Raw genomic sequence first — 25800 nt, forward strand, 5'->3', positions numbered from 1 at the left:
CTTCTTAGCTATTTCTGGCCAAGAATCCAAAGCTCTACCCAGTACTATGCTTGGGTTCCAACTGCCTAAATCTCCGTCAAAACCTACTCCAGCCCATCCTCCCCCAAACAGCTATATACAGACATAGACCGTGCAAACTGGCCTTAGTTCAATATTTAATATTATTTTCTGATTCTAGATCCTCTGTGTTCATCCCACGCTTCTTTGAACTCAGTCACTGGTTTTCTCTCCACCACCTCTCTCGGGAGCGCATTCCAGGCATCCACCACCCTTTCCGTAAAGTAGAATTTCCTAACATTGCTCTTGAATCTACCACTCCTTAACCTCAAATTATGTCCTTTGGTTTTACCATTTTTCTTTCTCTGGAAAAGATTTTGTTCTACGTTAATACCCTTCAAGTATTTCAACGTCTGAATCATATCTCCCCTGTCCCTCCTTTCCTCTAGGGCGGTGTTCTTCAACCTTTTTACACCCGTGGACCGGCAGAAAAAAAAGAATTATTTTGTGGACCGGCAAACTACTAGGACTAAAATTTAAAAACCCCGTTTCCGCCCCATCTCTGCAAGCTCAGTCCCCACAAATCATCTGATCCCATCCACACAAGCCTCAGTTATGATTTTATATTGAAATGTATTTTATTAAAGTATAAAAAGAAACAATATTCTGTACAATTGTCATTTTATAAATACAAATAATTCAGAGCAAGAATCAACAAAACCCCTGTCTCCCCTCCCCTTCACATATATCCCCTCAACTATCAAGAAAACTAAACAAGCCAAATTATTACAGAATGCTACGCAGAAATATCATGCTAACAGAATACTGCGGTCACACATGACAGGAATAGTTTTAGGGGAGTGCAACTAGAGCAACTGCCCCCTGGTCAGAGAGCGCCCTAAGCCAGCTGGAAGCTAAAGATGCACTGCCTGGGTTTTGCAGTCCCCAGTTATGTCTAACACCAGCTCTAGCAGGATATATATTTCAAATTTGATATATTCTAATCACAAAATAGAAATAAAATTATTTTTTTCTAGCTTTTGTCATCTCTGGTTTCTGCTTTCAATCTTCTTTTCACTCTCTTCCTTCCAGCGTCTGCCCTCTTTGTCTCTTCAATCCAGCATCTGCCCCTTCCATCCACTGTCTGTTCTCTCCCCCTTCCATATGGTATCTGTTTTCTTTCTATGCCCCTCTCCCCTTTCCATCCAGCTTGTGCCCCCTCTCTCCTTTTTACATGATTCATTCCAGCTTCACTGCTCTCTTCATTTTTATCTCTCCTACACCAGATCTATCATCGTTGTCCCTCTCTGCTTATTTTTCTGCTGATCCCTTCCTATCATCAATCTCTCTACTTTATCATGCCTGTGTCTCCCCTTCTCCTCTAATCTCTCTGCCAGCTGTTTCCTTCCTTTTTTCATTCTCCCTTCCCTCCTCCTCCTGTCCAGCAGTAACTCTCTTCCCTTCCTCCCCTCCCAGGAGCATCTCTCCTCCCTCTCCAGTAGCAGCTGTCCCTTTTTTTCCCTTGCCCAGTGGCTTCCCAGACTCCTTTCCCTCCTCCCCTCCCAGCAGAATCTCTCCTTCTCCCTCTCCAGTAGCAGCTGTCCCTTTTTTTCCCTTGCCCAGCAGCTTCCCAGACTCCTTTCCCTCCTCCCCTCCCAGCAGCATCTCTCCTTCTCCCTCTCCAGTAGCAGCTGTCCCTTTTTTCCCTTGCCCAGCAGCTTCCCAGATTCCTTTCCCTCCTCCCCTCCTAGCAGCATCTTTCCTTCTCCCTCTCCAGTAGCAGCTGTCCCTGTTTCCCCTTGCCCAGCAGCTTCCCAGACTCCAATAGTGGTTTTCTCCTCTCCCAGCAGCTCTCCTTACTTCTCAGCGCAGTGATTCAGGAAGGCAGCCTCGAGTCCTTTGTTGGGTCGCGCCGCCTCTGAGGAAAGAAGAAGTTGCATCATCAGAGGCAGCCGCGACTCAGCAAAAGCCCCGAGGCTGCCTTCGTGAATCGCTGCGCTGGGAAGTAAAGGAGAGCTGCAGAGAGGGGAGAAAGCCACTGTCGGAGGCTCCCCAAGATCTCTCCGGCCCAGCGCAGACTTCAGCTGTTGATCTTGCCGGCCCTGCGCGGACCGGCAGGAAATTGAAGGGAGTCAATCTTGCCGGGCAAAAATTTCCTGCGGACCGGCGGTTGAAGAACTGTGCTCTAGGGTATACATATTCAGGGCTTCCAGTCTCTCCTCATATGTCTTCTGTCGCAGGCCTCCTATCATTTTCGTCGCCCTCCTCTGGACCGCTTCAAGTCTTCTTACATCCTTCACCAGATAGTCTCCAAATCTGAGCACAATACTCCAAGTGGGGTCTCACCAATGACCTGTACAGGGACATCAACACCTTCTTCCTTCTACTGGCTACACCTCTTTATACAGCCCAGCATCCTTCTGGCAGCAGCCACCGTCTTGTCACACTGTTTCTTCACCTTTAGATCTTTGGACACTTATCACCCCAAGGCCCCTCTCACCATCCATGCATATCAGCTTCTCACCTCCCAGCATATATGGTTCCTTCCAATTATTAATCCCCAAATGCATTACTCTGCATTTCTTTGTATTGAATTTTAGTTGCCAGGCATTAGATCATTCCTCTAACTTTTGCAGATCTTTTTTCATATTTTCCACTCCCTCTTCGATGTCTACTCTGTTACAGATCTTGGTATCATCTGCAAACATATTGAACAGGATTGGCCCCAGCACCGAACCCTGAGGGACTCCACTACTCACCTTTCCTTCCTCCGAACGACTTCCTTTAACCACCATCCTCTGGCGTCTGTCCGACAGCCAGTTTCTAACCCAGTTCACCATTTGGGTCCTAACTTCAGCCCTTCAAGTTTGTTCAAGAGCCTCCTATGAGGAACCGTATCAAAGGCTTTGCTGAAATCTAAGTAAATTACATCTAGCATGTGTCCTCGATCCAGCTCTCCGGCCACCCAATCAAAAAATTCAATCAGGTTCGTTTGGCACGATTTACCTTTTGTAAAACCATGTTGCCTCGGATCCTGTAATCCATTAGATTCAAGGAAGTACACTATCCTTTCTTTCAGCAACACTTCCATTATTTTTCCAACAACCGAAGTGAGGCTTACCAGCCTGTAGTTTCCCGCTTCATCCCAGTATCCTGGGATGGATCTCGTCCAGTCCCATCGCTTTCTCCACCTTCAGTTTTTCAAGTTGCTCATAAATACTCTCCTCTGTGAACGAAGCAGAATCTATTCCATTTTCTCATGTAACTTTGCCAGACAATCTTTGTCCTTCTCCAGGATTTTCTTCTGTGAACACAGAACAGAAGTATTTGTTTAGCACATTTGCTTTTTCCTCATCACTCTCCACATATTGGTTCCCAGCATCTTTTAGTTTAGCAATTCCATTTTTCATCTTTCTCCTTTCACTAATATATCTGAAAAAAATTTTGTCTCCCTTTTTTTTACATTTTTAGCCATTTGTTCTTCCACCTGCGCTTTCACCAGACGTAGCTCTCTCTTGGCTTCTTTCAGTTTCACCTTGTAGTCCTTTCTGCACTCCTCTTCTTGGATTTTTTTAATATTTCATGAACGCCAACTCTTTTTCCATTATTTTCTCCGCCAGTAGTTTGGAGAACCATATCGGTTTCCTTTTTCTCTTGTTTTTATTTATTTTCTTCACATAAGGTCCGTAGCCATTTTTATCACTCTTTTTAGCTTAGACCATTGTCTTTCCACTTCTCTTATGTCTTCCCATCCTAACAGCTCTTTCTTCAGGTACTTTCCCATTTCATTAAAGTCCGTACGTTTGAAATCTAGGACTTTAAGTATTGTGCGGCCGCTCTCCACTTTAGCCGTTATATCAAACCAAACCGTTTGATGATCGCTACTTCCCAGGTGAGCACCCACTCGAACATTAGAGATACTCTCTCCATTTGTGAGGACCAGATCCAATATCGCTTTTTCCCTCGTGGGTTCCATCACCATTTGTCTGAGCAGAGCCTCTTGAAAGGCATCCACAATCTCTCTACTTCTTTCCGATTCCGCAGATGGAACATTTCAGTCCGCATCCAGCTGGTTGAAATCTTCCAACAACAGCACCTCCTCTTTCCTTCCAAACTTTTGGTTATCCACAATCAGATCCTTATCAATTTGTTGCGATTGAGTCGGAGTTCTGTAGACTACACCCACGTAGAAGAAGTTCCATCTTCTCTTTTCAGAGCGATCCATAGCGCTTCTTCCTCTCCCCAGATCCCTTGCATTTCAGTTGCTTGGATATCGATCTTTACATAGAGAGCTACTCCTCCACCTTTTTGACCATCTCTATCCTTCCTAAAAAGATTATATCCCGGTATGTTTACATCCCATCCATGGGATTCACTGAACCACGTCTCTGTGATAGCGACAATATCCAGATCTTCCTCTAACATCAGGGCTTGCAGATCATGAACTTTGTTGCTTAGACTGCGAGCATTTGTAGTCATCGCTTTCCAGCTATTTTTCAGCGGTAATCTCCTTTTTCGTATAGATTTTTGTTTCGTTTCACTTTCCGTTGCAATGTTAAGAAGTGAGTTGCTGATATTGTTTACGTTGCAATGTTTACTACCATCACATCTTTTGTTTTGCCGGGGGTGGTCTCTAAAATTGTCCTTCATACATACACCATCCCCACCTTCTAATTTAAATGCCTAGAAACATATTGTCTAAATTTCTCTGCAAGGTTTCTTTTTCCTGCTGTAGTAATATGTAGCCCATCAGTGCAATATAGCTTCTTGTCCTTCTATGTATTTCCCCATCCTCCTATGTACCTAAAGTTTGAGAGATATTGCTCTAGGCCAGGGGTAGGGAACTCCGGTCCTCGAGAGCCATATTCCAGTCGGGTTTTCAGGATATCCCCAATGAATATGCATGAGATCTATTTGCATGCACTGCTTTCAATTCATATTCATTGGGGAAATCCTGAAAACCCGACTGGAATACGGCTCTTGAGGACCGGAGTTCCCTACCCCTGCTCTAGGCCCTTCAGACCGGTGAAGAGCCTGCCTGCACATTGCCTAGAAGAAATCAGAGGCTGAACTTCAAGTTTATTAAAATTTTTGATGTATCGCAATATCATAAATTCAAAGTGATTTACAATTAAAAATAGGGTCATGGTGTTTGGTTGAGGTCTAACACTGTTATAGTGTTTGGTTTATAGATTTTTCCAGTTTGGAGGCAGCTCTTTCTTTCTGTTCCTAGAGTTATTCCTATTAAAAGATTTAAAAAAAAAATTAAACCAAAAATTGAGAACAGATATGTATGACATTCGGTTTCCAAGGTGCTGCGGAGGAGCTGTCTAATGTCATATGGGGCAGTTGGCAGAAAGAATAGGTTCTATCTCCTTTCTTCCGATTTGTTAGTGGAAATACTGGCTGGCTGAGAACTTCATAGGGTTCTTACACAATTTTCAGAGTTAGTGTTGGGTCTCCATCTGCTAGTAGGTGCGTATAACCCAAGCTTCTTGATTAGTCTGGAGGCCCTAAAAGTGAAGATTAGCAGATAAGAAAGAGACAATTTCTCCACCAACTTTACACCTGCCCCCTCCCTTGGTCCCTATTTATTGATGTTATGTAAGGCAACAAGTTGGTTGAGCCATTGCTCTAGTGTCCTACCTCATTCCACTGCCTATGCCAAGAGGAATGATATATATTTTAAACACCAAAATCAGATATTTTTTTTTTTTTAACAACTTTTTTATTCTTTATATAAAATGTAAGCTCCTCTATTACAGGGTGTAAATCCTTTTTTTTTTTTTTTTTAAGATGTACATAGTTTTTTAATGAAATCTCACCATTTTACGTTATAAGAACAGCTTTAACATACTGTTGAATAGCTTTAAAATGTAATGTTAATATTTTGCTATGCCTGAAAATGAATGAAGCACATTTATTTTTAAAGATACCTAATTTGTGAAATATAGGATAAATATTCTTCAGCCCTCTCTGCACTACTCCTGCCTCTTCTTCCTCCTCCTTCCCCCCAAGAAATAAACTAATGGCCCAAAAATTCAGAAATCCAGATTTTCTGTCAATACTGCTGCTCATATTGTGACATGGAATCTGCCACAGCAAATGGCATCCCTTCCACACAGCCAAGTAAGAGTGGTAAGAAGAAAGTTTCATCTTTTGTCTCACACATAATTGGGAAAACCTGAACAAGTAAATTTGACGTTCACAAGCACCTGGTTGCGGCATTGGTAGACCAGATAATGTTTTATACAGTACGTTATTGTAGCCATGTAACTTTTAAATTGCAGACTGCCAGTGATCCTTGTCAAGTCATAGTTCACAAGTGGGAGACTCATCTACAACCAAGATCAGTAAACCCTTTAGGTAATGGCATCGCACCTAGCATTTGCTTAAGGCAGTGCTTAAGGACTGGGTTTTTAATATGCTACACAATAGAGTAGTAGTTTTGTCATTTTTCAAACTAAGATTATCTTTTTACAAATTGGCAGCTGTTCTGCTTTATTGCCTTATGCTTATGATTTTAGAACCTCATGGACCTTGCTCTCAAAAATCATAAAAATTATATGCTAAATATTTTTGTTCAATTTTGTATTTTTTTCAGTAAGCATGGTAAATGTTTTTCTTTGAGAACATGAAGCTAAAATTTAATCTTTAGAAGAAGCCTCTAAATGCCCCCAGAATTATAGCTTTCACATTTAAAAAAAAATTTGTTTGTTTGTTTTTTGATACCAAGGATCCTTGGTTCTAAGCATTATTGAAATGTGAATATATGAGTTTATTATTGTATTGGCTGAAGTCTAGCATGTTTGAATATTGCAGAGAAGAACTCAATTTAACAAACTATTCTAAAATTTGTAAATATTTACCAAATAACAGTAAGTACTGTACTTTTTAAAAAGTTATTTATTTTAAATTCTGATAATTTGGTGATTCCATTACCTTGTCTGGGACCAAAGCAAAATATATATCCATTTATTTTAGGTAGGATGTTGGGAACCTCATAGGTTCCTGTCTTCAAATATGTCTCAGAAATGTAAACTTTTTTACTTGGCCTTCATAAGAAAAATATCTTAGTGGTAGATTCTATTCAGAGGAAACAAAAGTGGCTAAAGTTGAAGCATCTTATGGATGCATTTTATATTTTCTAATATATTTATTTTTCTTTTCAAGTTGTAGTATAGGAAATCTATTTTTCTGTTTTTAAGAAACTAATAGGGCTCTATTTATTTGATGTGCACCATTTTAAAGTAGCATATCTCAAAAGAAAGAAGTGTTAGGCTAGAATCTACCTCTAGGCCTTTCTTTTGAGATTTTTAGAAGCTAAAAAAATGTCCTTCTGGTAATAATTATCACAGCCCCAATAATTTGTATAGGGGATTAATTTAGAGGGCATTTTTCTTTTATAGGATAGAACTTCTGAGTGTCCCCTGTATTGCAAATTATTTAACTACTTATTTTTTTTTCTTTGTCATTTTCTGCAGTAAGTTTTGTATGCTACCATTTTATAAAACCATCTTAATTACTAAAAAAAAAAAAAAAAAAAGAAGTAATGTTTAGATGTAGTTTTTTCAAATGATACCTCAAAACTTAAATTTTTTTTAAATTCAAAAACTATAAACCTAAATTCCAGCTGGTGACTCTTCCTTAAAAATAATCAGAATTATTAATTTTTAAAAAGTTATTTTCAAGTTTGTTGGGTAAGATATAATTTTAAAAAAAAGAAGCTAGGGTTTGATACACAAGAGCCCCTCCATTCTATAGCTATGGGGGAGGGCTTAGTGCATCAGATCCTAATTTTATTCCCAGAAATTTGTTGTTGTTGCTACTGTTGTACCTTAATTAGTCTTAAAATAAAACTAGTTTTCACTGTTTTGACACAAGGTATTTAATATACTAGTTAACGTTCTTGAAAATCTGATATCTTTACAAAATTAGCTGATGGTTTATGTAAAGGGAAAAAACCATGGACATACTGAGGAACAAGCATTTTCATTGTAGCCTTAAAAAACACAAGGTGAATTTGTTCTTGCAGACAAACCATCAATGAGCAGTTGCAGTTTTTTGGGATCAGTAGATTGCATCTATTTTCATGGATAGGAAATAAGGGCCTCTTCTATTAAACTACGCTAGCAGTTTCTAACGCAGGGAGCTGTGCTGAATGGCTCGCACTGCTCCCGACACTCAGAGTTCCTATGAGCGTTGGGAGCAGCACAGGCCATTCAGCGTGGCTCTACGCTAAAAAATGCGAGCGCTGTTTAATAGAAGAGGGGGATAGTGTTTCTGTAATTCTCCTTCTTCCATATTTGGGTTGTGTGTGTGTGTGGGGGGGGGGGGTAGTTTGTTTTTATTTTAAATCCTTTGAAGAATTTTCAATACGTAGCATTAACAGAGGACCAATTCAAATTGTTTCTGACCATATACATTCCTAAAATAGAAGGCTTTAATGAGCCATAAAAGAGAGAATTTGCCATATAGATTGACTGGTGCATTCTCTAAATAAAAATACTTTCTGTCATGGTGTCAGCATGTGCAGCTACGTTTGAAGTGGGCCTGTTAAAATACTTGTATAAAAAGGAACTGATACTTTATAAGACTTGAACTTGTTTTGTTAGTAAAATGATTTTGTTTGTGTCTCTAGTATTACTAATTTTTAAAAAATGCTTCAAGTTTGACATGTATGGTAGATTATTGTCACTACTGAAAAATGGATAAGGGTTTTTAGAATCTAAATTACCCTGGGATAACAAATACAGTACCTCAAAATGGCTGCAGTAAATATGCTTATTCTGTGTGTGTCAGAGGCTAGTCTTTGGTGTAATCGAATATCTAAATAAAATTGGAAGGTAAGACAGTTCTCATATTTTGTTTCTTTAAAAGCCATAAAAAATAAGGTAATTTCTTCCTTCTTCCTTTCAATTGTAGAACATAAATGCCTTATAAATGATGGACAGTTTGGAAAATTCGGTAAGCTGAATTTATACAAGTTTTCTAAGATCAGACCTTCAAGTATATTGATTGTCATAGTTTATTCAATTGTAAGGTCTATATTTTTTAAATAAATCCAAATGAAAATTGGTTTGGTTTGGTTTTTATGTTTGTGCAAAAGAAAACATAAACAATCTCATGCAAGTAAGAACCTAAATTTAAATTTTATTTTATTTTTTTAACTTTTCATGAGCATTTTCTAGACCAGTGTTTCTCAACTTCTTCAAGCCAAGTACCCTTTAAGTCTAACAAATATCAATTGAATACCATTGCCCAGAGCTCTGCCCCTCACTCCACCCCACCCCCAAAATAATAGTACTAATTATAGTGCAACTTCTTCCATTTATTTTTCATATACACACAATATAATCTTCTTATTAATACATTTGTTTTTTAGCCCGTTACACTAACGGGTGCTAGAATAAATGTGTAGACTTAGGCATTTCTTTCTTTCTGTATGTCTGTCTTTCTCTCTCCCTGCCCTCTTTCTTTCTGTCTGTCTTTCTTTCTTTCTGTCTCCCCTTGTCTGCCTTTCTTTCTGTCTCTCTCCCCCCTGTCCAGCAGCACCCCTTCCCTGCTTCCCCTGTCCAGCAGTAGCCTTTCTCCCTTCCTTTTACCTCCCCCCTGTCCAGCAGCACCCTTCTTTTTGTCTCCCTCCCTCCCGCTGTCTTTCTTTCTATCTTTCTCACCTTGTCCTGTGTTATTCCAGCAGGGCAGATATGGCAGCTAACATGTAACGAATTGGGGGGGGAACGTGGTGGTGGTGGTGGTAATAAGATGGAGTCTTGGCGGCCATGTAGGAAGCTGTCTAGCACCGGCATGGGAGCAGTGCGGTTAATGGTCTCAGATGGCGTGTAATGTGGGTACGAGGGAATGTTTTATTTTTCAGTCCGTTATTAGTATAATGCCTTTATTCGTTGCAGAAATAAGTAGAAAAGCGCCACGCTGACCTGGGGGGAAGGCACACGCAGGGCCAAGAGAAGCGCCACCAGGCCCGATTGGGGGGGGGGGGAGATCCATGGCTATCTCTCATGCCATTTATACCCTCTTGTGTGGAAAGTTTGCTCCCAGGTTTTTGGGGGTTTTTTTTTTTTTACCTTTCTCTCTCCTCCCAGTGCTGTGAACTTTTTCTTCTGAACTGTTCATCTTCAGTGGCGGAATAAAAATCACTAATGTAATTTAATATAAGGCCGGAGTGGACAATGTACATGCAGACTACCTCAGCAGACAGACATTGGACTCAGGAAAGTGGTTGTTGGTCCTGTAAGTATTCCAACACATTGTTAGACGTTGGGGGCATCCGATGTTGATCTAATGTCAATGGCACACAATAAGAAAGCACCTCAGGTTTTCAGATGAAGATACAAGACCAGAAATGCAGAGCTAGACATCCTAGCGCAACCATGGCCAAAGTCCGGACTGCTATACGTTTCCTCCATGGCCCGGGTGGTCCAGGGAGGGTGATCCTCATAGGCCTAGATTGAACCAGGCATTCTTGGTGGATCTAGTATGCCTACAAGTGAATGAATGTCTCCGGTTCCAAGTGTATCCGGACTTGCTCATACAGGGGCTGATTGCTGTAGAAGATCCATGTCGCTTCGGTCTTAAGAACATAAGTATTGCCTCTGCTGGGTCAGACCAGGGGTCCATCGTGCCCAGCAGCCCGCTCCCGTGGCGGCCCTCCAGGTCCTTGACCTGTAAGTTCCCACCACCTGAATTGTTTATGCCCTAATCCTGAAGTACTCTGTATAGTACCCCTCTATCTCTACCCTGTAATCTCTTTCTCCTTCAAGAAGTCATCCAGGCCATATTTGAAACCCATTATTGTACTCTGTCCTATTACCTCTCTTGGAAGCGCATTACAGGTGTCCACCACCCTCAGTGAAAAAGTACTTCCTAGCATTCGTCATGAATCTGTCTCCTTTCAGTTTTTCTGAATGCCCTCTTGTTTTTGATGTCCCCGCTAGCCTGAAGAATCTGTCCCTTTCCACCTTCTCTATACCTTTCATGATTTTATAGGTCTCTATCATGTCCCCTCTAAGTCTCTGCTTTTCCATTCTGGCTCTGTTCAACTTGCTACCCATTTTGCCCAGCCTGACTTGTTGCACTCTGCATTCCCTATAGTCCTAGTGTGCTTCAGTTTGCTTTCTTACCTAACTGCATGTCATTGGAGAGGCATAAATACATGCTTGTGCCACCAAGCATGTTGGCCTATTTGCTTGTCTGATCGACTAACCTGTTAGGTGGAGCTAGTTAGTTGGCTAGCTGAGTGGAAGGCAGTCATCTATGGAGTAAGCAGGTGAAACATGATTCAAAGTAGTATTTTCATTGTGTACAAAAGTATGTATAGATGTTTGCAATGCAATATTAAGGTCTGTATGAACCTTGTTGTATGAAATTCTTGGACTAGAATGTGAGGAGAACTGCAAATCAAGAATAAAGTGTGTTGGTGAACCTTGCCGGAAAGTTGGCACAGCATATTTCTACATCAAACTTGTTCTTAGCTGGTGCTATCCGTACACCATTATCTTTTAGCAATAAAATGTGCATAACCAACTAAATGAAGAGGAACATATATTTTTAAACAAAAAAAAAGTGTGTAAGTTGGAAGAAATCAACTTTGCTCATAAGTTGGAAGAAATCTATGCTCATAAATTGTCACACAATCTTGGTCTGTGCATTTCTGTTGAAATCATATTCAATCACTAACCCCCTCTTTTTTTTTTACTAAGGCGTACTAGCCGTTATAGCTTGCGCTAAACGCTAATATGTCCATAGAATATAATGGACGCGTTAGCGTTTACCGCACCATAGTAAAAGGACCCATAAATTTGTTTAGAAACTTGCATAAAAATTTATTATATGCTTAGAAAAATATATTGTGCTCACAAATTCACCAAAATCAGAGCAAACATTATTCCATCAGAGTCCAGTTAAATTCTTCTTAGCAATATGTACTACTGTAGTTGACATGTTCACATCTTGTTTCTACATCCAAAATATTATTTAACCAAAAGGAAAATCTTTTCAATGTGATAAAAAAGGTGCATCTAATCCTCACATAGATCTCTCAGCTTCGTCAGGGGGATCTGAAAAATCTTCATCTATTTAAGTACTGTAACATTTACTATTAATAAATAATGTTAAAAAGTGGCTCACAGAGAGGAGTGATTGATTTAGAGCAGTGTTCTTCAACCACCGGTCCATAGAAATTTCCTGCCGGTCCACAGGGCCAGCATGTGCATCAGGCCCAAAACAGTGTTCTTCAACCACCGGTCCACGTGCGATCGATGCGGCATTATCTTCCAGCCAGCTCCCTCTTCCTAACTGATTCAGTGCACAAAGCCACGGGCAGTGGCTCCTACGGGCATCCTGCGCCTGAACCAGAAGCCTTCTCTCTGACGTTGCAACGTCAGAGGGAAGGCTTCCAGATGAGGCATGGGACGTGCAAGGTGCAATTAGTACTATTATGGAGGCGGGGTCTGGGGTGGAGATTGGGTAGAGATGGGCGAGGTCTGGCCCATGACTTAGCCCAATGTTCTTCAATCGCCGGTCCACAAAATAATTCTTTTATTTCTGCCGGTCCATAGGTGTAAAAAGGTTGAAAAACACTGATTTAGAGTGTCTTTGCAAGCAATTAAGTGTACAAGCATGCATATATCAAACATGCATATTCTCTGAGAACACTGTGCACATACCCCCTCTTTTACAAATGCATAGCTCAGATTTTAGCGCTGTCAGAGCAGTAGTAACTGCTCTGACACTCATAGAATTCCTATGAGCATTGGAGCAGTTACTGCCACTGCCAGCGCTAAAACCTGCGCTATGCATTCGTAAAAGAAGCGGATAATTTAGATCTAAAGTGTTGTCATAGTTGGATTACGTACCAGCACTATGAGGGCAATAGCAAGATCCTCTCAAAAGTTCTGGTACTGCTATTCTATAAAGAGGCATAAAAGAAATGACTGAGTGTTCTCATGAGTACGTTCTTAGTTGCTCCCAAGAATGTTAAATGCTCTTACCAGTTCTACCAGCAAATGTAAGTTCCAGCAGAAAATCAGTTGTAAGAATCTGGGAGGATTGAATCAGGATATGGAACTTATTGTGTGTTTGTGATTTTTCTGTCTTGAGTTTCATAGGTTTACAGTATGTAGCACAAAATGAGCTTGTTCTGTCTTTGAAAGTCAAGCACTTACCTTTGTTTTTTTTTATATCCTTTTATTCCTGTATTTTTTCTGTCATGTGGTTATTTTATCATTTGTACAAGACTTTTATTATGTACAGTAGTCTCATCTGATGTAAATAGGACCAATAGGTGGTAGGATAATTGAAAAGTCAGGTAATAAAGAAAAAGTGGTTGTGGGATAAAATTGAAGTATATTTAATACATGTTTCAAAGGAGGAAACACTAAAAAAGTTTAAAACTTAATGTTCCCAAAAATTGTAACTAGCACTGCTACTTTTTAACTTAATGTGATGCCTGGAAAAAGAAAAACTGCATGCATCTCTGTGAAAATACTGTGATGTTACTGAGGTATGATGGATAATCAGAACATAAGCTTAATATGACTGTCGCAGCATCTTAGAAAACCAAACCCACTGACTCTTCAAGTCTATATTGAACTAAATTACCTTTTCTCAAATACTTTAATATCTCAGTTGTATCTATTTTATTCTGTGTGTCAATTGAGGTTATATTGTTTGGTTGGAAGTTTTGATATGATAGGATCCTAGTATGTGGATGTGAGCTGGGTTGTTTGTCAGTTTATAATATTATAGTAATTGTTGGAGGGGGGCTGCTTGGGAGAGACTTCCTCTAGAGGCCCATGGGAGTTTGGGCTAGTTTGGGTTTAGGGTATGAGGAAGAGGGTGGGGTGGGGTGATAGAGGTTGTTTGCTAAGTTTAGGGTTTTTTGGAATATTGAGGAGTGTGCATTGGGTGATTGAGCTGAATATGGGTGTAATATTTTTTTGGTTTTGGGAAGTATGTGGCTTGTGGGAGATGGGGTCATGGTTAGCAAGCCATTAGTGTTGCTCACTTTCAGTGTGAGGGGCCTTAATATATTGTGGAGTTTTAGTTCAAATGCTAGCATTAACTCAACTTGACTATTGCAATTCTCTTTACGCAGGCTTATCCTTTGCCCAAATGTACAACTAATCCAGAACACTGCAATTAGGCTGATATTCAGCTTAAAAAATATGACCACATCCCTGCCTACTACTACATGCTTCACTGACTGCCTATAAATGCCAGAATCACGTTTAAACTTTCATTCATTGTACTCCATGCACTAGACGCCAACACACCGGAGCACATAACCCACCTGTTCTCCTCCTCCGCCTCGGCTATGATAAGCAACACCCACCAGCTGATCATCCCCTCATCCAAGGGAATGAAGTACAAGCGAATATTCAACACCCTTTTCAATGCATCGCCATAAGAACCAGTAACACCCTTCCAACATCCATAAGAACAGAACTAAACTACCTCACCTTCAGGAAAAGACTGAAAAACTACCTATTTGACAAATCCCTCTCAACTTAGTGTCTCTACACTCTTTCCTGGAAAATGCAGCAGTCCTCAACAGTGTAATTTAACTGCCCCGCCCTTCTGCCACAATATAACCCTCCTTTGCAATGTGTTGTAACTTTTCCCTTGGAAACAGTATATCCTTCATTAAGATGCAAGTATTCCCCATGTTACTACATGAGCTTCTTTCCCTGTAAATCGCCTTGAACCTGTACTGGAAAAGTATGATTAAGAAATCCTGTTTAGATTAAATTAGCCACAGCATATAGGTCATTTTTTTTACCCAATATTACAGAAAATTATATACCCCTGACATCTCTGTTGAAGATGCTGACATTAAAGCGCATTTGGATCAGGCAAATTTGCCCCACCTTACTCCAACTGAGGTTATGTGGCTTTCCCAGCCAATAGAAGAAGAGATCAAGTGGGCTATTGGCTCACTGCAGCTTGATTAGGCTCTTGGCGATGATTTTACAGCCAAATTTTATAAGTTGTTTTAAAGGGATTTTGGCAAAATCTTTAACAGCAACAGTTTAATAGCCTGCAAGATGGTGATGAGTTCCCTTACTCCTGGCATTTGGCAGGGGTCACTTTGTTCTTAAAGCCGGATAAAGATCCTTCCCCGTATGGATCCTATCACCCAATATCACTCCTTGGGACTGATTATAAGATATTCACCAAATTTTTGGTCCAGCGTTTGCAGTAATATATAGGTAAATTGGTTCAGAACAATCAAGCAGGATTTATTCAGGGACAACATTTAATAACATAAGAAGGGTTTTACATGTTTGTTCAGCAAAAGCGCATAAGGCCCCAGCTAAGGTTAAGATCATAGGGCAAATTCTTGTTTCAGTAAATATCTATACAGAACCCTTAACTAGTCTTCAGATTAATGGGGCTTATGGTAAAGCAGTTGAACTAGCTCAGGGGACAAGATAGAGCTGTGTGCTGTCCCCGCTTTTATTTGCCCTTGCTATGGAACCATTTGGTGAGACAGTATGTAGCAGGCTAATATTCAGGGCATAAGTAATAGAGGCTTAGAACATAAGATCCTACGTTTTGCTAACTGTAAGTCATCCCTAGGATTCATTTGCAAGCATCCTAGCAGTCCTAGCAAACTATGGTAAGGTTTCCAGATTTAAGATCAGTCTGACTAAGTCAGAGATACTCTCACTGTAGCCCTAGAGGAACAAAAATGGCTACACATTCTGGTGGGCTTCTGTGGCCCTGAAATATTTGGGTGAACAATTGACAGCAGATATACAAGATCTCTATATGTTAAATCCTCTTTGGGAGGATTAAGAGAAATGGGCACATGGTCAAGTAACATGATTGGGCAAAGTCCATGTGATAGATGATGATCTGCCCAAATGTTTGTATTTTTCAACTTTATCAATTTTACTGCCTAAATTGTTCTTTAGCTTCTTACATAGAAAGGTGTTTCAGTATATTTGGAAGTGTAGGCCACCTCTGATGTGCACATCGGTGATATTTTAATTACAAGACTTGTGGGATGGGTAGTTCCTCAGTAGAGAATGACACGGTGGCGGTTTACCCGCGGCCACCGCATTTTAGCCGCGGGTCACCCGCCAAAAACGGGGAAGAAAACTAGCAGTCGCTGCGGCGACGGGGACAAGGTCATTCACCGCCCGCGGGGCGGTGAATGGTCTTGTCCCCGCAGTGAGGCATGAAGGATCGCGCGGTCCCCGCAGCTCACACCCGCCTGCCCAATCGATTCTAGTGTTTAGCCAGCTCTCTCCCTTCTCCTCACCTTAGTTTGTAGATTTTCTTTTTCGGCGACCCGCACGCTATCAGAGAGCCGCGCACCCGCTGCTCAGTTTCGATCTTCTGCTCTGACGCAACCGGAAACAGGAAGTTGCAGCAGAGCAGAAGATTGAACACTGAGCAGCCGCGCGTGCGCGGCTCTTTGGGAAAGCGTGCAGGTCGCCGAAAAAGAAAACCTATAAACTAAGGTGAGGAGAAGGGAGAGAGCTGGCTAAACACTAGGATCGATTGGGCAGGCAGGTAGTGGCTGCGGGGACCGTGCGATCGCTAGTGTTCCCGGCTCAAATTGGAAGGAGGGAGTGAAAGGGAAAAGGATTCTGGGCCAAGGGGATGAAGTCGGAAAGAAAAACCCACAGCAGGAAAGAAAGGGAAGGACTGGCAGGTGAGCCAGATGCTAGAAGCAGGGGGGGGGGGAAGAAAGAGGGAAAAAAGCTAGATGGGGTTGAAAAGAAGAGACACACTGGTATGGAAGAGGAAGATAGGGGAAATCTGGACACAGGAAGGTAACGGAAAGAGGGGAAATTATGTGCATGGGGCATAGGGACAGAGACATAAAGGGGACATGCCATGGGGATGGTATATGGACACAGGGGGGGCAATGACAGATACATAGGGGAGATATTAGAAATGGAGAAAATAGGAGCACAGAAGCGAGATGGTTTGTGGGGATGGGACAGGGACCGAGCTTGCAGGCTCCAGTGGCTTGCACAAATTACATTGTAACGTGCCATGAAAATAAGAGGAAGGAAGGTAGATAGGTCACGCGAGAGGAGCTGAAGGGTAGTAGAAAGGAACAGATGGTAAAGGAGGGAGGGAAGGGTGGTGGTGGAAAGGAATAGAACAGACATTGAAGGAGGGTGGAGAGGAACAGACCCCCAAGGGAAATGTGGAAGACAGAGTGGGAAGAAGACAGATGCCAGACTATGCGGGAGCGGAGGGAAGAAGATGGGTGCTAGACCAATTGGGGGGGGGGTTAAGGGAGAGGCACAGTAACAGCAAATGGAAGACGCAGAGAGAAGACACACAGTGGATGGAAGGAATTGAATGAGAAGATGAGGAAAGCAGAAACCAGACAACAAAGGTAGAAAAAAAAATTATATTTATTTATTTATTTTTTGCTTTAGGATAAAATAGTATATTAGTTGTGTTGATAAAAATTTATAAACAAAGCCCTGCCAGCTGAACATCTCTTTCTCTAGTTCAGCAGCAGGAACTTTGATTTATAAGAAAGGAATAAGCTAAATATTACAGTACTAAGGCTTATATGGATGCAGCGGGGACGGTGACGGGGCGGTGAATGGGATGGCAGTGGCGGTGACGGGGTGGTGAAAGGGATGGCGGTGACGGTGACGGGGCGGTGAAGGGAACGGCGGTGACGGGGCGGTGCAGAGGATGGTGGGCCGGTGACGGGGCGGTGACGGGGACAGATTTTTTCCCCGTGTCATTCTCTATTCCTCAGTTTAGATACTACTATGTAGCAGCCCAGTTAAGCTTTTTGCTAGCATGGCAAAGGGAATTCCATAAGAGCTGGGTACAGATGGAGTCTTGGTTTATGGGAGATATTTCCCTCAGCCACTTGCCATGGCTTCCCTTGAGTTCGCTTCACATTATGAGATGGGTTAACCCATTTATTGGTATTATATTGGCAATCTGGGTTCAGACTAGCTCTGTCTCTTTCAAGGGTGGGTATACTTCAAGCAAACCCCAGCGGTGGTAGCAGAGAGGCTCCCTTCAGGACATTTGTACCCTAGGTACAAAAGATCGGCAGCAGGGGGCCTGGTATCCCTGGGGCAATTTTTGGTGGAGGGAAAGCTATTTCCAGTCTTGGATCTAGTGGTGAAATATGGATCGTCTCAGATGGATCTTTTCTAATACAGACAAAAAGTGCTCCCAGACCTGCTCCAGGAAGATGTTCTCTGGGAGCATGCCTGGAATGATGATATTTCCAAGTGGAGCACCTGCTGAGTCAGCATTATGAACCCCATCAGTGGGGAATGATTTTGCATTCCTTACTGTGAGTCTCTAGAGAATGGGTATAAATTGATATATCAATGTTATTTAATTCCAGCACGTTTGCATAATATGAATGCTAATGGGGAGTGTGGTACAATTGAGCACATATGATAGACTTGTCCTAAGGTATGCCCCTTTTAGGTTAAGATGTTTACTTAAAAATATTTGTGGAGTTGCTCTACAAAAGGATATGAGTTGTAGATTATTGAATATTAAGCCGGGGAACATGTCAAGCAAACACCATAAGTTGATGATCTTCATAGTCATAGCAGCCCAGCTGGTACTTGTTGCAGCATGGAAGCAGCCTGATGTTCCTACTCATTAGCAGGTATTTTATAAAGTGGACTTTGTTTGCCAGATGTCTTAATTAACCATGCTGAGACACAATAAGATGAGCTCTTTCCTAAGGGTTTGGAAACTCTTCATCCAGTGCTCTGAGAATTATAGTGAGAGACTTTGAATTACTTGGTTTGCTTGTTCACCCATAACAGCTTTTATCCCAGGACAAGCAGGCAGGTATTCTCACTAGTGGGTGATGTCATCAGACAGAGCCCCGGTACGGACGTCTCACAAGCACGTGTTGCTTGTAGAAACTTAAAGTTTCTAGATGCCCGCACCGCGCATGCGCCGGTGCCTTCCTACCCGGAGATCCGGGCGTGTCTCCTCAGTTCTTTCTTTTCCGCGGAGCTGAGAAGTTCAACTTCATCATGCGCTAGCTGAATTCAGTTAAATTTGCCTTCCTTGTCCGCGTTTTCGCTTTTCTTTTAATTACAGTTAACAGTTCTTTTATTTTCGTAAAAAAAAAAAAAAAAAAGAAGATTATTTCCTCCGGCGGGTCGAACGGGCCGGCCACGTGGCTCAGGCCCACGGGCTTCGACCTCGCAGCGGAGATTTTCCGGCCTATGTCCCGGCCAACCACCGGGTTTAAAAAGTGCAGCAAGTGCCAACGCGCGATTTCACTCACGGACCCTCACTGGCGCTGTTTGCAGTGTTTGGGACCTGACCACATCCCGAAATCGTGCGGGCCTTGCTCTACCCTTACGGCACGCTCATTCAAGCGGCGTTGCCTATTGTGGGAATCGATGTTCAAGATGGACGCAGCTAAGGACCCCACAGCCTCCACTTCATCTGATACCTCCCCGGTTCGGGCGAAACCGGCATCGACCACCCCTGCATCGAGTGTGGTGAAACCGGCATCACTCGCCCCGACACCATCCACGAGCTCGACGTCGGTGCCTGCCCCGGTCTCCTCGGTTCAGGTACCTCTTCCTTCCACAGTGCCACCAATGGTCATCAAAGTGCCGAAAGCTACTAAGCAGAAGCACTCGACCTCGAAGGAGCGCGATGTCCGTGCAGGAGGACCCCCTTTCGGTGCGGATCCCTCCCTATCGGCTTCGCTACGGTCCGTGCTGGAAGCTCAATTCGTTGAGCTCATGCAGACCATCGGACCCGGGCTCATCGCTGCCATACAGGGTGACCTCCCGGTACCGATCCAAAGGGGCGGTACGCCCCCTCCCCCTCCCCCACACCGTTCGACCTCGACAACCGACGAGGACGAACGGGGGAGGGCGGCGATGCCCACGCGGCAAGCCTCGCTTACCGATATGCCGCCATTAGAACCCATTACGCCTCCGCGCCAACATGGGACCAGACCCCCGCTCGATACTCGAAGCCCTGGGCATAGTCAGGAAGAGTTCTTCCGCACTCCTTACCAGACTTGGGTAGCATCGCAAGAACCCGCATCGCAAACCCAGTTGCGATCCACCGCTTCCAGCCCTATCCACTTGGGGGCCTCGGGAGACCATGCGATGCACAGACGATCCCGATCCCCGTCCCGCCACCGAGACGGGCACCGATCGAGACACTCATCCTGGCACTCCTCACGCCATTCGGAGGTGTCACCGCAGAAAAAACTGCAACGTAGGGGATACTCCTCAACAGAGGTGTCCCCTCCGAGGGGCCCGGAGTACGAGGAGACACCGGTACCCGATTCTCCTTGTCACTCCCCGATGTCCACAGACCTGGAGGCCTCATCCTCCTCCAGCCCGTCCCACAGACCGACGCTGGCGGAACAATTGTCCTTCTCATCATTCCTCCGACAAATGGCGGATGATCTGGATGTGACCCTGGACACGGGCTCCAGATACTCCAAAGAGTATCTGGACACCATGCACTTACCTAACCCTCCAACGGAGTCGCTTCGGCTCCCCCTGCATAAATTACTGGACCAGACCTTTATGCAGTGCTTCGAAACGCCGTATTCCATACCGGCGATCCCCAGCAAACTCGATGCTCGATACCGCATCGTGCACCATAAAGGTTTCGAGGGCCCCCAACTCTCCCACCAATCCCTACTGGTCGAGTCCTCCCTCAAACGCTCTCATCCCTCCCAGGTCTACGCTTCTGTACCACCGGGCCGAGAGGGAAGAACGATGGACAAATTTGGTAGAAAATTCTACCAAAACTCCATGATGGCGTCATGGGTGCTAAACTACAACTTCTTTTTCTCTTCCTATCTGGAGTTCTTCTTGCCAGTACTCCGCAAGCTCACTCCGTTCATAGACAACCAAGCTCGATTCGAGTTCGAGGAAGTGGTAGCCTCCCTCTCCCAATTACGACTCCAGCTGATGCAATCCTCCTTCGATGCATTCGAACTCTCGGCACGCGCCGCCGCAAGCGCGGTAGCTATGCGTCGCCTGGCATGGCTCCGTACTATCGATATGGATCCCAACCTACAGGACAGACTCGCCAACGTACCATGTGCTGGAGCCGACCTGTTCGATGAGTCTATCGAAACTGTTACCAAGAAGCTGTCGGATCATGAAAAATCCTTTCAATCCATCCTACGGCCCAAACCCAAACCTCAACAGTCTCGACCTTCCAGGCCACCCCTGATTTACCAGCGGCGTTACATGCCCAGACAAACGCCCGCGGCGAGACAGCCTGCGAAGAGACAACCCCCCCAGAAGTCTCAGCAAAAAGTCCAGCCACCCGCTGTACCTAAGGCTCCCCAGCCCTTTTGACGCCCCTCCCGGGAGCATAACCTCGGCCTCTCCCATAGGGGGCCGCCTCCATCTTTTTTACCACAGATGGGAGGCCATAACCACGGACCTATGGGTCCTCTCCATCATAAGAGAAGGATACTCTCTTCAATTCCACCGGGTCCCCCCGGACCATCCTTCAAGAGAGTATCCTTCAAGCTCGACGCAGACCGCCCTTCTTCTTCAGGAAGTCCAAAACTTACTTCAGCTTCGGGCGGTCGAGACGGTCCCGTCAGACCAATTGAACCGAGGGTTTTACTCCCGGTACTTCCTCGTCCCGAAGAAAACGGGCGACCTGCGACCCATTTTAGACCTTCGGGCCCTCAACAAGTTCCTGGTCAAAGAGAAGTTTCGCATGTTGACTTTGGCTTCTCTATACCCCCTCCTCGAGCAGAACGACTGGTTATGCTCCCTGGATCTCAAAGAGGCCTACACTCACATCCCCATTCACCCGGCCTCCCGAAAGTTCCTCAGATTTCGGGTGGGAAATCTGCACCTACAGTATCGAGTGCTACCATTCGGCCTATCTTCGTCCCCCAGAGTCTTCACAAAGTGCCTGGTGGTAGTGGCCGCAGCACTCAGGGACAGGGGTCTACAGGTCTTTCCATACCTCGACGACTGGCTCATCAAGGCCCCGTCAGCCCCAGAGGTCACTTCGGCGGCCTTGGCTACAACCTACTTCCTCCAGAATTTGGGCTTCGAGATCAACTTCTCCAAGTCCCATCTACAACCCACCCAGTCCCTCCCCTTCATCGGAGCGGTCCTGGACACCACCCGACTCCGAGCATTCCTGCCCCGGCAACGCATGGAGTCTCTTCTTCATCTCTGCCAGTCGGTGATCACTCACCAAACCATACCGGCGAGACAACTGATGGTGCTCCTGGGCCATATGGCCTCCACAGTACACGTGACACCCTTTGCCAGACTCCACCTCAGGATCCCCCAGTGGACCCTGGCATCACAGTGGAATCAGACATCCGATCCACTATCCAAACGCATCGTAGTCACACCTGCTCTTCGGCAGTCTCTACTTTGGTGGATGACCTCTTCGAATCTATCCAGAGGTTTGCTGATGCACTCTCCCCCCCATCAGAAAGTTCTCACAACCGATTCGTCGAATTACGCATGGGGGAGCCCACCTGGAGGGTCTCCGCACCCAAGGATTCTGGACCAGTGCGGAAAGACTACACCAAATCAATCTATTGGAACTCAGAGCCATCTTCAATGCGCTCCAAGCTTTCCAACATCTACTTCACGACATGGTAATCCTCATTCTCACAGACAATCAGGCTGCCATGTATTACATCAACAAGCAAGGGGGCACGGGCTCGTCCCTCCTTTGCCAGGAAGCTCTACGAGTCTGGGACTGGGCGGTGCGCCACAACGCCCTACTCAGAGCTAAGCCGTCTGCTACAACCGCACGAATGGACTCTCCATTCCAACCCCCTTCACCAAATCTTCACGCAATGGGGGACGCCTCAGATAGACCTCTTTGCGGCTCCCCACAACGCCAAACTGCCTCAGTTTTGCTCCAGGATCTACACTCCTCATCGCCTCGAGGCAGATGCTTTTCTACTGAACTGGGGGAAACGATTTCTATATGCGTTCCCACCATTCCCGCTGATCCAGAAGACTCTGGTCAAGCTGAAACTCGAACGGGCCACCATGATTCTAATAGCCCCTCGGTGGCCCAGACAACCTTGGTTCTCCCTCCTACTTCAACTCAGCAGCAGGGAACCAGTACCACTTCCAGTGTTTCCTTCACTACTTACTCAACATCAAGGATCACTACTTCATCCCAACCTGCAGTCTCTCCACCTGACAGCTTGGTTCCTCTCAACGTAACCCCTCACCAATTCTCACAAGAAGTGAGGGAAGTCTTGGAAGCTTCCAGGAAGCCCGCCACTCGACAATGCTACTCCCAGAAATGGACCAGATTCTCCTCATGGTGCGTTTCTAAGTCAAAGGAACCTCAGCGAGCTTCCTTATCCTCCGTGCTGGACTATCTCCTGCACCTATCTCAATCTGGGCTCAAGTCCACATCCATACGAGTCCACCTGAGCGCTATTGCGGCGTTCCACCAGCCTCTACAAGGGAAACCCCTCTCGGCCCATCCGGTGGTCGCCAGATTTATGAAAGGACTCTTCCATGTTAACCCTCCTCTCAAACCACCCCCAGTGGTTTGGGACCTCAATGTAGTCCTTTCCCACCTCATGAAGCCCCCGTTTGAACCACTCAACAGGGCCCCTCTGAAGTATCTCACCTGGAAAGTGCTTTTCCTTGTAGCCCTTACGTCCGCTCGCAGAGTCAGCGAACTCCAGGCATTGATGGCGGACCCACCATTCACAGTATTCCACCATGACAAGGTGGTCCTCCGCACTCACCCGAAATTCCTGCCTAAGGTGGTCTCCGAATTTCATCTCAACCAATCCATTGTACTTCCAGTATTCTTCCCTAAGCCTCATTCTCACCACGGAGAATCGGCCCTTCACACTCTAGACTGTAAACGTGCCTTGGCTTTCTACCTGGATCGCACCAAGCCACACAGAACCACTCCTCAACTTTTTGTCTCCTTCGACCCTAACAAGTTGGGAAGACCCGTATCAAAGCGCACCATCTCTAACTGGATGGCGGCTTGTATCTCTTTCTGCTATGCCCAGGCTGGATTATCACTCCCTTGTAAGGTCACAGCCCATAAGGTCAGAGCAATGGCAGCCTCAGTAGCATTCCTCAGATCAACACCAATCGAGGAAATTTGCAAGGCTGCCACCTGGTCCTCGGTTCACACATTCACCTCACATTATTGTCTGGATACCCTCTCCAGACGGGATGGACAGTTTGGCCAAACAGTATTGAAAAATTTATTCTCTTAAGTCGCCAACTCCCCCTCCATCCCACTGAGGTTAGCTTGGAGGTCACCCACTAGTGAGAATACCTGCCTGCTTGTCCTGGGATAAAGCAATGTTACTTACCGTAACAGTTGTTATCCAGGGACAGCAGGCAGCTATTCTCACGTCCCACCCACCTCCCCTGGGTTGGCTTCTCAGGCTAGCTACCTGAACTGAGGAGACACGCCCGGATCTCCGGGTAGGAAGGCACCGGCGCATGCGCGGTGCGGACATCTAGAAACTTTAAGTTTCTACAAGCAACACGTGCTTGTGAGACGTCCGTACCGGGGCTCTGTCTGATGACATCACCCACTAGTGAGAATAGCTGCCTGCTGTCCCTGGATAACAACTGTTACGGTAAGTAACATTGCTTTAAGGGAGCTATAGGAAGGAGGGCTAGTTTTGGGGGTCCTTTTATCAAGCTGCGGTAGGGGGTTAATGCGAGTAATACCGCATGTTAAACCGCCTGCCGCGCTTGCCGCTAACGCCTGCATTGAGCTGGCGTTAGTTTTTTAGCCGGCCGCGGGGGTTAGCGCTTGATGAAATGTCCGACGTGCTAACCCCACTAGCGTGGCTTGATAAAAGAAGCCCTTGGTCTCTTGTAGGGGTGAGGTATAATGCATTGTACCAAAGAATGATTCTATGACAGTTTATAGATACATTATTGTGTTGATAAGCTTGTAACTAAAATTTTCTAATAAAGAAATTTATAAAAAAGAAAACATTTGGCTCTTGACAAGCAAGAAATATAAAAGGGTAATCTGTTTATATGCTGTGTTAATGTGCTGCAACTGCTTTTCTGCTGGAACTACATTTGCTAGTAGAACAGTTAAGAGCATTTAATGTTCTAGAGCAGTGTTTTTCAACCTTTTTACACTTATGGACCGGCAGAAATAAAAGAATTATTCTGTGGACCGGCATCGGTCCGTGGACCGGCGGTTGAAGAACCTGGGCTAAGTCGTGGGCCAGACCCCGCCCATCTCTACACAATCTCCACCCCAGACCCCGCCCCCATAATAGTACTAATTGCACCTTGCACGTCCCATGCCTCATCTGGAAGCCTTCCCTCTGATGTTGCAATGTCAGAGAGAAGGCTTCTGGTTCAGGCGCAGGATGCTCGTAGGAGCCACTGCTCGTGGCTTTGTGCACTGAATCAGTTAGGAAGAGGAAGCTGGCTCGATCGCACCGTGGACCGGTGGTTGAAGAACACTGTTTTGGGCCTGATGCACGTGCTGGCCCTGTGGACCGGCAGGAAATTTTTGTGGACCGGCACTGGTCTATGGATAGGTGGTTGAAGAACACTGTTGTAGAGAGCATTTAAGCACATTCTTGTGTTATTGGGCACACTGTTTTTTCTTTTATGTCTGTCTTTATAAAACTAGTACATTCGCGAACAGCTGCCAGAGTATACCGAGCCTACTTTGTGACATCACTGCCTCCTCCTCGACATGTTGTCCTTGCTGGAATTCCAGGGTTCTGCTCTCTCCTGGTTTTCTTCTTTTCTCTCTCATCGAACCTTCAGCGTATGTTATGGTAGATCCTCCTCCGCTGCCATCTTG

At 44.7% G+C, this 25800-nt stretch overlaps 1 protein-coding gene across 1 annotated transcript in view; it reads left to right on the top strand.

The window, feature by feature from the left end:
- Positions 1-25800, top strand: part of GPCPD1 (glycerophosphocholine phosphodiesterase 1) — a 234105-nt gene that overhangs the window by 73958 nt on the left and 134347 nt on the right. Inside the window, 2 exon segments of the mRNA XM_033936285.1 lie at positions 6288-6363; positions 8923-8964. Of these exon segments, the coding sequence (XP_033792176.1) occupies positions 6288-6363; positions 8923-8964 (118 nt within the window).

This window comes from Geotrypetes seraphini, chromosome 3 (genome assembly GCF_902459505.1).
Source record: "Geotrypetes seraphini chromosome 3, aGeoSer1.1, whole genome shotgun sequence".
Taxonomy (NCBI): Eukaryota; Metazoa; Chordata; class Amphibia; order Gymnophiona; family Dermophiidae; genus Geotrypetes; species Geotrypetes seraphini.